This window comes from Sinohyriopsis cumingii, chromosome 10, assembly GCF_028554795.1.
Source record: "Sinohyriopsis cumingii isolate HCF-2022 chromosome 10, ASM2855479v2, whole genome shotgun sequence".
NCBI classification, from domain to species: Eukaryota; Metazoa; Mollusca; class Bivalvia; order Unionida; family Unionidae; genus Sinohyriopsis; species Sinohyriopsis cumingii.
This window is the reverse complement of record NC_142970.1, coordinates 23,632,402-23,648,234: the sequence shown is the minus strand read 5'-3', so window position 1 is coordinate 23,648,234 and position 15,833 is coordinate 23,632,402. Positions and strand designations below refer to the sequence as shown.

Below are 15,833 nucleotides of genomic sequence, written 5' to 3'. Positions count from 1 at the left end.
TTTAACATTGACGTTAATCTAATGTCGATCACTGAGGTTACTCTACGACGTGGATTGACGTATTGAAGTACATGCAGACTCCAAAATGATAGACAGCTCGAGCTTCCACCAGGCGGGTTAGGCGAAAAAACACAACAATTGTTCCCTGGTAATGGTCGTCAAACAGCAACAGCCTATATACATAAATGCTGACTCACCAGTTACGTTATTGCACCTTTCTTGCTTGATCGTCCCCGTGTTCTAGAGCCCGTGATCTTAGCTTAAGAATTATTTCACACATGGGTGTAAGCATATCCGATATTGGCTAGTGGCATACGTTGTCTCCTTAGAGAGAAAGACATACATACAAACTGACAGACAAAACAGATGTAACCCGTTTAGCTTTATAAAAATAACAAGATATACTCTAAAAACGTCCTAAGATTCATCGTGCCATCTTTTGTATCAACAGAGAAGAAACATCAAAGTAGCAAAAGGTAAATTAGAATGAACGAGTGGAACACACACACACACACACACACACACACACACCAATAATCTTCTAACGTATTGCTGCGCGGATGAAATCCATAAATTACTGGCACAAAGTTGGGTGTTTGGTTGAAGAAATTGGAGCAATATTTGCAGGTATTAATTGTACAATCTTATTGTGATACTGAGGTAATATTTGTTTCATTAACTAAAACAATGCAGTGTTTCTATGCCTTAATCGACCTTATTATATACTATTTGAACTTCATCTCATATCACGTGTTATTGTCAGTCGTAAGCTGGAAAGAGAATCCACATATCTTTAAAAAGCCATGGTCCTCAACAGTTGCACGGAGATGGTCGCTCATAGTTGTAAATTGAATTTTCAACGCAAGCAGTGGCTGCTACGCTGAATCCGAAGCTACTTTATATCTGTATTCATGTAGAGTAATTGAAATTCAAAGTGAAAGTAGTGTTCAATGTGGGGAACTCGGTACGTCAACAAGGTTCTCTGATTCAAGCTAATCTGTTGGACGTTTTAAAAGTACTTGTAAAATCTCGAAGTTTTTCAGTTCAAAAAAATGTAAAACAATCTGTAAGAATGAGATACTGTTGCATCGTCATACGGAATGAAAAACAATTTACTCGACAGAAGACAAAATAAATTAATATTTACTAAATACATTTGTTTTTTTTAAAAAAAGAAATGAAACACGTATGCCGGTTAGAAGGAAATAAGTTTTTATACATATTTATACCGTGTGCTTAATATTTGTCTGTGATTGAGTTTTGTTGACGTTTAGGCCACCTGACTTTTGTTTACGATTGGAAACAGCAAACACGATGTTGATTAAAATTTGAGTTCAAAGTCACTCACATCCACAAGTGAAAACATAAAACGACGATGATACGTATATATATATATATATATATATATATATATATATATATATATATATATATATATATATATATATATATATATATATATATATATATATATATATATATATGAACACACATATTAGCACGTATTAAAACATTCAACACTTGTAAATTTAATAAAACATACCATAGCAAGTGTTTGGAATTGATGATGCCTCACTCTGTGTTACATTTCCCAAACTCAGTGTCTTAAGTTGTAATGTGAAACATGTGCCTGGAATGGCAGTTTCGTTGAGTACAAACTGGACATCGGTTGATCCCTCTGGAATTCCAAGGTCATATTGTTTTCCACCAATGACTTTAATATTAAACGATTTTCCTGTACTTCCTGCTTGCAAGGCAATATTGAATGTGATGTAATTCATGGCCTGTTCAACAATGCTTGCAGTTGGCTTGAAAGGCACTAATGCAAACAGAAACGAAAACAAAAGTAATTTCTTTCGATCGATACACTGAAACACGTGCTAAAGTTATATTTCCTTCTAAGTTACCTTAAATTTTGATCAAGTTGTAAAACCAGTTACAAAGTATGCAATGCACAAGTAAAGAGGTACTATTTTCATAAAAGATAACAAACATACTTTCACCAATATTAGGCACGGTACACTCTATAAGTTTTGCAGACCACATTTACTGTTAGTTTATGCATAGGACAACTTTCAACAGCTATCATCTGTTTATGCACCCATCTTCCGTTAATAAATACATATTTGATTTTTTTTTTCTTTTTCTTAAGATCGTTTTATTTGTGTATTGCTACATAGCTGGCATTGTTAGAAGTCGTATTCTGTACGTGTCATACTGGTGTGGTGGCTAGATACACACTCTAGAGCAATGCATGTGCACGAAAAAAAGTTACTCCTGCTCATTAGGTAACCTGTATAACAATGCATAGGTTTGTGGTGTGGTAGGTGGTGACATTGTACTTGGTAAGGTAGGATAACATTCGATGGGTGGAGATATATCTTACCATAACACGAACTGGTAACAGTTTTATCACTTTTTATCGGGTTGTTACTAACGAGGATGACAATCTCTAGAATAAAACAAGTGCCAGCATTCGCCACCTCATTAAACACGTGCTGCACAGACCTGGATCCACCAACAGAGAGGGGCACATATATGGACTTCACTCCTCCTGTCACCTTGACTTCAAAATTATTTCCTAGGGATCCCGTGGGAAGCGTAATATTCAAGGCTATGTTCATGGTGGTTTGTGCGACCACATCTACTTGCGGTTTTGAAGGGGCTAAAAGAATAACAGGGTGGAAATATAATATTTGTAACAATGATTAGGGTATGAATATTGTCAATTGTAAATACAATTAGGATATAAGCATTGACAATATCAGTTTTAATGATGTTTTAAGAAATATTCACAATTTGATAACAATAATAATACCATATTTCTACATCAAACTTTCTTCTTTAAAAAGACACGGCGTCAGCTTCTTGTTATATTATTATTTTCTTAAACATCTGAATGTTGGCCGCCCATAGCAACTGTTGGCATAACTTGTACATGAAACTCCTTGTTAAGAGTCACGCCTACGTATATTTTAGTACCATTTTGTACTAGGTTCTTAGTCGCCGTAGTGTAAAAGGTGTTCCCGTGTCTTTCAGTCTGTTTGTTTGCCTTACTATATATCAGTTGATACGTAAGAAATTAGGCATCAAGTAGGTAGTAAGATGAAAGAGTTTTGCACGAGTAATTGGTGCCGGTAAGAATCATTTTATCTCTTTCTTCGGATTGTTAGCGAGAAGCTCTAGATATCTTACTCTGCTATCACATTAATCACATATTGGTTGGACCTGGATCCTCCAAAGACAACAATGTCTGTAGTTTGCTACTGAATGCATATTCCACGTGTAGCTGATATCATTAAAAGACATACTATGCTGAGGCATACTGTTGTTCCGCATACTAAAGCTGGTGACCATATATTTATATAATCCTGTTTGAGTACTAAATGCCTATCGATAACTAGGTAGTTAGGCAGGTAATTGGTTGTATAGATAGTGATGTAGTGAAGTATGGGATAGATGGGTGTGTTTCATACCGTAACATGCATTGGATAGAATTGTTGTATCACTTTTGACTGGGTTCTTAGCGACGACTATCACGAATTCTAGACCAAAACAGGTTCCTGCTTCCGCCACTTCATTAAACACGTGCTGAAGGGACCTGGATACTCCTATAGTGAAGGGCACGGACCTAAACGCTCCGCCTCCTGTGACCTTGATTTCAAAAGTGTTTCCCAAGGACAACGTGGGAAGCGTAATGTTCACTGTCACACTGCTGGTAGTTTGCGTGATCACATTTACTTCAGGCTTTTTAGGAGCTAAAACATATATATATATATATATATATAAGAATGCTTTAATATCATTTCCCGCTCTGATTCATTTTCTGTTGTATTAGTGTCTTTACAAACTATAAAAATTTTGAAGAGTATTTGAATGCATTGTTTCTGCGTTCTACTTTCAACCTTAAAATAACAAATTATACATTTTTTAAAATTATGTTTCCGAACAACCTTGATCTTTGTTGTGTACCATAACTGCAGTTATATCGATAATACAGGATGCCTTCTTAAACGACACTTTGCCATATAGGACCGTGATGCCTGTGATACGATACTCAAAATATAGGATGTAGCAGATGCCCGTTTGTCTTTTTTGTCTGCCTATTTGCATTGCTATGTGTCTAATTGCTGGTAGTTAAATTGATAGGTAAAAAGTAAATAATAGGGTGAGTACATAGGTCCCTTACCATAACACGCGCTGGAAACATCCGTTTTATCACTTTTAATTGGATTGTTAATGACAAAGTTGACAATCACTAGACTAAAGCAGGTGCCCGCCTCCACAATCTCATTAAACACATACTGAACGGACCTAGATCCTCCAAGTGGGAGCGACACATACCGGACCATCCCTCCTCCTGTGACATTGACTTCAAATGTGCTGCCTAGAGATGCCTCAGGAAGCGTAATATTTAGTGTGACATTGCTGGTAGTTTGGGTTACCACAGTTATTCCTGGGCTTTTGGGTGCTGAAAAATAATGGGATATATTAATATATTAAACAGACATCATTATTCTAAAAGAAAACTTAATTCTACTAAATGCCTGTTACAGCTTTTGACAAGTCTTGAAAAAATCTTGAACGTCTCAAAAGGCATAATTCTAGCACGTCCTGATGTACCAATAGTCCTGACTAATATAAAACGCATGCATTTTGATTTATTTGTGTTTGTCTTGACATTGTTCAGTTTTGTTTTGTTTTGTTTTGTCTGTACATCGCCATCGTTTGTGTACCTGAAGTATAGTTTGTTTACAATGGTCCGACGTACTGATGTGAGTGGCAGTTCACTTATTTTCTATGGTAAAGCAGATGTGTTTATATTTCTGCAAGTTGGCAAACTCTCTGCATATAGGCGTGCAACTTGTTATGTACGTAATTGGAGGAGTAGGTAATAAGGTAGAAAAGTATCAGTCGAGTGGATAGGTATCTTACCATAACATGCATTAGTAACAGTTGCTGTATCACTTTTAATCGGATTGTTAGTGACAAGGGTGACGATATCAAGCTTAAAACACGTGCCCGCATCTGCCACCTCATTAAACACGTGCTGAATGGATCTTGATCCACCGAGAGAGAGGGACACGGACCTGGATGTCCCGCTTCCTGTGATGTTGACTTCAAATGTGTTTCCTAGGGATCCCGTGGAAAGGGTAATGCTCATGGTCACATTGCTGATTGTTTGTGTAATCACGTTTACTTCAGGCTTTTGAGGCGCTACAAAATCAGGTGGTATATATTAAAGTATGCTATAATAATAATATAAATAAATGCATGCAAATCACATTTAAGTCTTTATATTGTCTCAATAAAATATGAACAAACTCCTGAGTATATTAATATCTTGTTTCGGTGCCGAACATTTCGTCCTTTAATAAAGTTGTGAATCATCTTAATGTCTATCGTCAATCGAAACTTTACTTGTATATTTCACATACTAATATGCCTTACTAAAAGTCATACTACAGTATATGATTGTTTTGTCGAAGATACCCAGTCTGCAGTGCAGCAAGAAACAGTATATCCTTCTGTCAGACAGTCTGACGTACCAGATAGGTACTATTCGTCCTTCTTCGAGTTCGTAGATAACTCTGACATCCATCTGAGTTCGTGAGTGGCTGATCACGCCATGTTGTACTCTGAACTGTCTTAGGCACACTTGAGAGGAGATGTCGCTTGGAACTTCTTGTTTAATAGAGAGCGTGCTTCAGTTCTGAGATTTAACATGCAGGGTTTGAATGCGTGGATTGCCTTCTCCTTTGAAAGCAACAATGTCAGGGACCATATCCTGGCATCTTATCTTTAACAGTTTCCCCAGGAAGACCCTGTGAAAATGGTTTAGGTTCTTGGCATCTTGGCATGTTGTCTGAACTCCATCTAGGTTTGACATTCATACAGCGGGATCGGCATCGCTTTCGTTATGTCTACTTTCATATTTGTTGAAGAATGACGCTCTGCGTTTTCATACATGTCCGCATAGTATGCCGAAAGACACACTTTATTTAACAGTTCTGTACTTAGTATCATCATAAGTATATACTGTAAGTGGCAGGGTACTGCCGACATGGGTGAACTTGTCCACTGCCAGGCGGGTGTGACCAATTAATCTGATGGTAGGCTCTTCGTAATACTTTCCTGATGAAGGCTGATATATTTCCTCAGCCTCCTGATTGTGACAGCGAAAGCGGCATATACTAAAGAGAAATGGACCCTACTCTGATAATGTCATACTCAGATTTGGCATTTAGGGAACAATCGTCAGCAAATAGAGCACGAACATGTTTAGTTAATTAGACTTTGCATGCAGGTTCCTCGGATTAAAGAGAGTACCACCAATCCGTATCTGCTGAATATTCCAATGTCTTTATTACGTAAAGAGTTAGTAAACATGGCAAAGAACATCATACTGAAGAGGGCCGTGGCCAACACACATCCTTGCTTGATTCCATTGGTGACTGGAAATGTTTCATATTACTCACCGTCGCCCACGAAATAAGCGAGTAAGACATCATGTAATTGGCGAACCAATACGATGAATGTGTAAAAGAAACCGATTTTCCATGATGTTCAATACGCCGCATGACTGATTGTATCAAAGGTTTTTGTCAGGTCCATATATGTCGTGAATCTTTGAATTGTTTCGTCTGGACTGCGTGAAATAATTTATCATCCTTCAGCTCGCTATGCATTATCTTTCTTGATAGTCGATTGTTTGACATCCTAGTGAGGTGGTCCGTTCATCTCATCCGTGATTTCATCAGCAGGACATGGATGCTTGGATTGCCTGTCCGTGTGAAAACCACAATAGCAGGGGCCATGTCCGGACATATTATCCTCATCAGTTTTCTCAGTAAGCCCTGTGAAAATGATTCAGTTTCTTGGCATAGTGTCTGAATTTTATCTAGGTTTCGCATGCATACAGCAGGGTAGGTCACACTTTCCTTTTGTCTAGTTTTATATTTGTTTCCAGAATGTTTCCTCTGCGTTCCCATACATATCTGCATAGCCTACCGAAGGACACTATTTTTTTAAACAATTCTGCTGCTGGTTTCATCAGTGTGTTCTGTAAGTGACAGGGTACTGCTGACATAGATAAGCTTGTCCACTGCCATGCTACATTTTTCAGAGACAGCGAATATCACTAATAGTAGGCTCTGTGTGATACTTTCCTGGTGTAAGTTGATTTATTTCCTCTGCGTTCTGATTGTGACACCGAAAGCGACATATACTAAAGAGAAATGGACCATGCTCTGATAATGTCATACTCAAATTTGGCATCTAGGGAACATATGTCAGCAAACAGAGCACGAACACTTTCTGTTAATTAGACGTTGCGTGCAGATTCCTCGGGCGGAAGAGAGTACCACCAGTCCGCATCTGCTGTAAATTCCAATGCCCTTAAAGAGTTAATAAACATGGTAGAGAACATCATACTGAAGAGGGTTGTGGCCAACGCACAGCCTTGCTTGATATCAGTAGTGACTGGAAACGGTTCATTTTATTCACCGTTGCCCAGGATAGAGGCGAGTATGCCATAATGGAAGTGCCAAACCAATTCGATGAATGTACTGGAGAACAGGTTGGAGTTCTGTTCCTGGCATTTATCCTAGAGTTTACAAGCTGCAAGCACCGTGTATGTGGAGCCCCCATCATATTCTTAAGGCACACTGATTTTCAGCCTGGCGTCTGTGGTAAATATGACATTCAAAGCGATTCATCTATTGAAAGCATGCATATACCCCGATGGTTGACTCAGTATTATTTGTTGCCTTTCCGCTTGTACGAGTATATATTGAGTTTGAACACTATAAACCTGTGGTCATTTCAGCATTCTGCACTTCTCTTCTGCAGCAATGACTTTCTCATTGAGGTGCCAGTGCTTGGAGCATGGGTGCATACACGACGTGTTGTTTCGGTTTGAAAGTGTTGTTGATTAGGTGGTCGTGTTTAGTGCATTCCGTCAGTAGGAGGGAACCGTTGTTGCATTACCTAGACCATGGTTGCCAATGATATTTCTAATAATCTGTGCTAATTCTGGTACTGAAGTCACCATTAGTACGATAGAAAAGAACTGGTTGAGAGGAATGATTTCGTTCTGCACCAGGCATTAACACTTTCGGTTTCATCACTTTTAGTTTAGGTTGATGGTGACAACATTGACAATCTCTAGATTAATGCAGGTGTCCGCCTCCTCCACCTCGTTAAACACATATTGAACGGACCTAGATTCTCCAAAAGAGAAGAGCACTGCCCAGACCATCCCTCCTCCAACGACTATATCCTCAATGATAATGCCTTTTGTGGTGTTGAGGGTAATATTGCTTGTAGGGTATGTGTATTTGTGTGTGCATGTGTATGTGTGTGTGTGACCAGTTACTTCAGGTTTTATGGGTGCTGAAAATGTGCATACTGTATTCAATTTAAAGACATCCATGTCTTACTGAATCGATGTTAATTTTTTTAAATGTCTCGTTAAATTATTCAATGCATTTGAATAACGTTATTTTGCTCCCATCTTCCATTTGCTAATAGAAAATATATAAATGTCATCTTCCTATTTACTTGTTTAATATCTTACGGTGTGTCTTTCTGTTACTACTGTATGTATGTAATAAGAATATTGTACAGTGATGAAGGTCTTTCAATCAGATTCCATATTATTGCTTTCACAAGGTGTTCAGTCTTTGAAGCAAACCACGTTCTTAGATATCTCTGCTTCTGTCACCTATTCTCTCAGTCCATGTATCGGTATGTATTAGGTAGTAGGTTGAACCGTTGGGTATTAGGTAGTAGGTGGTACGGTATGTGATGAGGTGGACAACTATTGGATAGGTAGATAGGCATCCTAACATAACACGCATTGGTCACAGAAGCCTTATCGCTTGTATGGGCTTTTTACTAATGAACGTCACTATCCCTAAACTAAAACATGTCCCTTCCTCATCCTTCGCATTAAGACCGTGCTGAACGGACCTGAATTCTCCCGCTGGAAAGGGAATGGATTTGGAGGTCATACTTCCTGTAACGCAGACTTCAAATATGTTTCATAGCGATCCCGTGGGAAGCATAAATGTTAAGGTCGCATTGCCGGTAGTTTGTGTGACCATGATTTCTTTAAGCTTCTTTGACGCTAACAGAATCATACAATTTATAAAAGTTGTTGTTGGGTTTAACACTATTTTCATCACAAGAGATGCAATACATGTTGGCATGCATAACTGGTGGAAGAAAATCCGGGAAAACATCAGACGAACCGCCGACCTATAAGAAACTAGTTGCAAGCTTTCTCACGTACCCACGTAAGCCGAGCACAAAAGGTGAGATGGCAATAATCCGAATGGTGAGCGCTTTAAACCACTCGGACACGCAGGACCCGATATATAGAAGTAGAGTATGTTGTTGTTGTTGTTGTTGTTGTTGTAGGGTTTAACGCCATTTTTCAGTACACGGTTATACGTGGCGGCCAGTATTAATGGTGAAGGAAGAACCCAGGAAAACCTCGGAAAGAGCAACCGACCCTCGAGAAGCTACTGGCAAGCTTTCTCACATACCCACATTGGCCGAATCCGAGACTCGAACTTACGCAGAGGTGAGATGGCAGTAATCCGTAACGGAGAGCGCTTTAGACCACTCGACCAAAGTAGAGTATGTATAATGCCAGTTAAAATGTGAAAGTAACTGTCTATAAGCCTATATTTAAAGTTGAAGGTCAGCGTACATGGGACCTATATATATATATATATATATATATATATATATATATATATATATATATATATATATATATATATATATATATATATATATATATATATATATATATATATATAGTACAATGCTTCCAAAGGAGTATTAAAATCTTCCAACTTTCATCTGAAACCTTAGAGAAAGATGGAAAGGCTGCTTACTTCACTAATATTTTATGTTATAAACACTTAAGAGAAACCATTCATCAGTAACGTGACTATAACTTACACCATATTATAAATATGCATAGCGAACAGTGAATGTTATGTCAATCTCTAGAAAGAAAAAAGTAAATGAATTTATCGTTATATGGCCTTTTAAATCATTTTGACTTTCTTATCAAAACCATCATTATCATTAATTTTTTTAGTTCTTGAATTTGATTCTCCTGTTGGGATAGATATAAAGTTTGAAACAAGCCTCATTTTTGCAGTGATTTATAGGAAATGATAAATCATGACAAAGATTTTTATTGTGTACGCGCGGGGATGGGGATTTGTCTAAATTTACATCACCTTTTAAATGATTCCGACAGTAACATTTAAAGCACGAAACATGCGTTTCAAAGGTACGTTTCTGCATGAGTCTACCTTTTGAAAATAGAAAATGCAAACACTTTTATGTTGAATATTTTTTTTCCTCCAAAATCATCTTATTGTGTGTCTGCTGTAGCTTCTGTTGTATGTCTTAATTACAGCTTGCATTGCTTGAGGTATGCAATAGTATGTTTTTGTGGTATTAATAGTAAGATACTTGATCTCTAGATAATCAGGAGCGTTTTTCTCACAGTCTGATTGGATATACGTCGGTTAATTGCTAGATATGGAATCAGAAAAGTATTGTGAATATATGTATTACCATAGCACGCATTGCTAACAACTGTTTTATCACTTCTAACAGGATTGCTAGCGACGCGGGTGACGATCTCTAGATTAAAACAGGTTCCCGCCTCTGCCACATCAGAAATCACGTGTTGAACGGACCTAGATGTTCCCAGTGCGAGAGGAACAGACTGATTCGTCCCTCTTCCTTGGACATTTACTTCAAAGTTGTTTCCCAGGGAACCCGTGGGGAGGGTAATAGTCAAGATTATGTTGCTGGTAGTTTGATTAGCCACGGATACGTCAGGCCTTTTTGGTGCTACAAAGAGAAAAAAAGGTAAAATGAAAGCATCAATACACAGAACAAAGTGGCGACAATATCACATTTTAGATTAAAAACCCATCCTTCGCGTTGTATAATTCAACACTGCTAATTATGTGAACTGCATATTTGAGTATCCAAGATCTATTGCAAGTATAAATTGCTGAACTTTCTTCTTTGTTCTGATTTTTACATTCAACATGCGCCTTAGATACATTTGAATATACTTTGCATTTTTCGAAGCTGCAATTCCCCGCAAGCAATCGTAAATTTGAAATAATCTTTTGACGTAAGTTTATGGTCTTGCCATTGTAGAATGATGAAACATATGTTGCAGATCCGTCGAATAGAGTCATGACAGATGAGGGATTCGACTGATGGTTCTCATTGTACAGCAGACAAGATAACTTGTTAATCTGCATGGACAGTGGTTTCTTTAGGGGTATCATACACAGAGAAGGAAATTCCCGCTCGTTACACACGATGCAAAACCAAACAGCTATAGGTTAATCTTTGCATATTCTGTTGGCCGCGAGCAAACTTGGAGAAATGTAATGTTCAGGGTCATATTTTTATTAGTGGGTGTTAGTGGGTATCTGCGCCCATCTTCCATTTGCTAATTAGAAAATAGATAAAGGCCATATTGACTGAGCAGCTTACATTCTGTCTTTATATCAGTACTATAAGTAGCTTAATAATAGTTTGCACTGCTGAAGGTCAAAGACGCATATTCAATATTGTTGTTTTTACAAGGTATTCAGTCTTTGCTGTAAAGCAGGTGGCTGCATACATTTGTGTCTTTCGTCTTGTATATCTATGTATAAGTAGGTATTAGTAACTTAGTAGGTACATTTTGACACTAATAGTTGATGTAGTACATAGTAGACTGGACTTCAATTTAGACCACAATATCAATCTTCATATGAAACTGTGAATCCTTGTTTATCTATTGCAATAAAAAAGGTGAACTAATTTGGCATGTGTGGAGTTCTAACGGTTTATAATATTCTCGTCAAAACTGTACCTTTTTACCGCTGGAAGATAAATCTGATTATGAGACAAGTATAAAATAAATCTCTCTTGTTTTCTCAGTGATCTATCAGACCTTGGTAATGATGATATACATTTTTGTTATTGTTGGGCTTGTTTAAGTTGCATCAACCTATTCAAAAGTTTCAGGAAGTAACATTTAAACCCTAAGCATTTGAATGGCGATTTTTTGCAGTCATCGTCATCTTGTTTCTTGACACACTCAAACACTGTATTGCTTGTGAGCCCCCCCCCCCCCCATCCCTTCTGTTAGTTCATCTTAATCATCTGGATCAGCTACGTCAGTGGTTTCTCTGGGAACATCATACACAGAGAAGGAAATTCCCGCTCGTTAAACACGAAACAAACCAACCAGCTTTGCTTTAATCTTTGCATATTCTGGTGTCTGGGGAACAGCGTAGAGAGCTGTAATGTTCATGGTCATATGTTATCGTCGTCTGTGACTACAGTTACATCTCGGCCTCTGTATGCTGAAAACTACCACATCGTGTATCTTGATCTGACCTTACTCGAAGCTTTTCTTACTGAATGGACGAGGAAACGTTTTAAATGTCGCTTTAAAACCAGAACTATATTCAAGACATCTTCCATTTGCTGATATAAAAAGCATTCATGTCAAAGATCTTATAACTGATCTCTGTGACATCATTTGGTGTCAAAGACAGGTATGCATTGTTATTGGTTGTGACATCATTTGATGTCAAAGACAGGTATGTATTGTCATTGGTTGTGACATTATTTGGTGTCGAAGACAGGTATGCATTGTTATCGGTTGTGACATCATTTGGTGTCAAAGACAGGTACGCATTGTTATCGGTTGTGACAATAACGGAGTTCTGCTCGCTCGAGTGTAACCATTGAACTGTTCCAGTCGATAAATAGCCAAATGAACCTAAAACTATATTTAAAAAAAAACAATTATATTTTTTGGCGTTGTTTATATAGCTTGAATAAACCGAGGCATGTGGCTTTGTACCTCACAACAGAAAGAACATTTTTGAAAACTTTTCAGCCAAGAATCTAAAGAACGATATGAAAGAAAGATCGGAAGATTGATGCATTAATGCACTCATATTTTATGCGGAAAACACTTTTTCGGATTGTTTACAGAAATAATTCTTCAGCAAAATGACTATAGCTTACACAAAAATATAAATCTGGATAAACAAAACAGTGAGTCCCTGTTTATCATTCGAACTAATTTGTTATTCCGCTCTCTGGCCTTCTATATGTTTTTAACTTCCTCATCAAGACCTATATTATCTTTAGCTCTGGAATTCGATTCTCATTTTGAGACAGATATAAACTTTGAAATAAATCTCTCAGTCGGTTTGTCATTGACAGATTAGACCTGATTAGTCATGACAAACAATTTTGTTCCATAAGAGTGGGTGGGGGCATGTCTAACGTGCATCAACCTTTAAAATGTTTCTGTCGATAACGTTTAAACCACAAAGAAGGCATTTGAATGACATGTTTCTGCATCCATGGTCCTTTTGTAAATAGAAACGTCCCGCCGTTTTATGTCCTAATTTTTCCCCCAAACACTCAAACATTGTACTGCTTGTAACTCCATCAAATCTCTTAGTAATTCTTAAATATTGTTTGGATTGTTAAGGGTATAATGTCTAATGTCATACTGATGTTAGTGACAAGGTACTCGATCTCTAGCGAAGCAGGTGCCCGTATGTATTTCTTTCTTTTTGCCCGATTGGATATATGTATATCTATCGACAGACAGTGAATCAGAAGAGATTGTGAAACTATACATTACCATAGCATGCACTGCTAACAGTTGTTTTATCACTTTTTATAGGATTGTTAGTGACGCGGGTGACGATCTCTAGATTAAAACAGGTGCCTGCGTCTGCCACCTCATTAAACACGTGTTGAACGGACCTAGATGTTCCCAATACGAGAGGAACATATTGAGTCGCCCCTCCTCCTTGGACATTTACTTCAAAGTTGTTCCCCAGAGATCCCGTGGGGAGGATGATAGTCAAGGTAATGTTGCTGGTTGTTTGATTAGCCACAGAAACGTCAGGTCTTTTGGGTGCTACAAAGAGGAAAAAGATAAAGACAGAGTGGCGAAAATATATTATTTTAGATTTAAAACTCATCCTTGTATAAGTCAATGCTGCTAATTATATGAACTGCATGTTCTTTTACAAATTAGTTTGCACATAGAAAATGCTGATCTTTCTTCGTTTGCTGATTTTATTCTTCGAACACCTTCAGAGTATAATTTGCAGATTAAATCTGCATTTCCCTGCATGGACATGTAAACTGAGATTACTATTTGACATTATAAAATAATGATTCATATGTCGTAGAACCGTCAACCCGCCTGAGGCGAAAATGAGGAATTTGATTGAGAGCTCTAATTATAGGTCAGACAGGATACAGATTGAAGAGGTAAAGGCGGTGTTGTCTCCAATAATATCATACAGAGAGAAGGAAATTCCCCCTCGTTACAGACGACACAAACAAGCCATCCACAAATGAATCTTTGCATGGTATGGCGACCCCTGGAAACCTTAGAGAGAACTAATTACGACATGTAAAAATTTAACTCTTTCGACTTTGAACATTCCACATCCACATTTCATAACATTTTCGCACCTAATGTACGACTCTTGCTTTAATCAATGGAGATTACTTTGTATGAACTTAAACAAATAAATTGTTTTGTTTTGTTCTGCTGCTGTTGTTTTGATGGACGTTTCTGACTTTCATCATTTTTTTGTTTTTGTTTTATTCTATTGGTCAATTACTTATGGCTTGCAAAGAATATATGAGCTCCTTGTCCCAGATTTGCTCTCAGACATTTTCTGCTATGCGTAAAACCTGTTTTCTATCAAAATATGTGTATGATCTAAAGGAAAACCAATACAACCATCTGAGTACAATCCAATGAAAACAATATTTTCAAATACTCTACGGCATTGAACACAATCATTACTAATTTTAGCCCACAGCATCAGACTCATGTAAGGACTAATTCAGCCGAAACGGGCAAACTGGGTGGAATTTCTTTTGAAACTGATAGCTTAACATAAATATGACCTATACAGGAAATTCGTTTAAAATTGGATTCCAGAGGGAATATAGGTTAAAGGTCATACTGTAATCTGTGATAAGACTGTTGGAAACGAGCAAGTAAAGCTTTTAAATAAAGCAGGTCCATGATGCATTTGTTGCTTCAGGAGAGAGAGAGAGACAGAGAGACAGACAGACAGACAGAGAGTCAGAAAAAGGGCAGTGTTGGTGGATACGATTTAGTGCGTGTACATTACCATAACACGCATTGGAAAAAGTAGTTTTGTCACTTGCTATTGAGTTGTTTGTGACCATGGTAACAGCCTCCAGAATAAAGCAGGTGCCGGCCTCCGCTACGATATCAAGTACGTACTGAATTGACCTGGACACTCCCACTGCAACGGACACGGACCAAACTGTACCTATGGCCTTGACCTCAAAGTTGTTGCCCAGAGATCCTGCAGGGAGCGTAATATTTAGGGTCACGTTACTGGTAGTTTGTGTCACCACATTAACTTCAGGGTTCTTAGGTGCTAAAAAGAGAACATGTGACAGATATGAATATCTCAGATCAGTCGTGTTATCCTAAGTGTTTTCGTTTCTTTATAACACTCATAGACATCATCCTTTAGAAGACTCAAAAACATCATCCTTTAAAAGACTCATGAACATCATCCTTTAGAACACTCATGAACATTATCCTTTAGAACACTCATGAACATTATCCTTTAGAACACTCATGGACATTATCCTGTACAACATTCATGACCATCAGCCTTAGAAAACTAATGAACATCATCCTTAGAACACTCATGAACATCATCTTTTAGAACACTCATGAACATCATCTTTCA

At 37.7% G+C, this 15,833-nt stretch overlaps 1 protein-coding gene across 9 annotated transcripts in view; it reads right to left on the bottom strand.

Annotated features, from left to right (window-relative positions):
• LOC149789724 (uncharacterized) overlaps window positions 1-15,833 on the bottom strand; it is a 168,568-nt gene that overhangs the window by 9,779 nt on the left and 142,956 nt on the right. For all 9 annotated transcript variants that reach the window (XM_089971734.1, XM_089971733.1, XM_089971735.1 and 6 more), the window contains 8 exons: window positions 15,237-15,512; window positions 13,715-13,996; window positions 10,606-10,887; window positions 4,936-5,217; window positions 4,190-4,471; window positions 3,477-3,758; window positions 2,387-2,665; window positions 1,544-1,819 (listed from right to left, as the gene is read on the bottom strand). In XM_089971734.1, coding sequence (XP_089827860.1) covers window positions 1,544-1,819; window positions 2,387-2,665; window positions 3,477-3,758; window positions 4,190-4,471; window positions 4,936-5,217; window positions 10,606-10,887; window positions 13,715-13,996; window positions 15,237-15,512 — 2,241 coding nt within the window. The remainder of the gene's footprint in view (window positions 1-1,543; window positions 1,820-2,386; window positions 2,666-3,476; window positions 3,759-4,189; window positions 4,472-4,935; window positions 5,218-10,605; window positions 10,888-13,714; window positions 13,997-15,236; window positions 15,513-15,833) is intronic.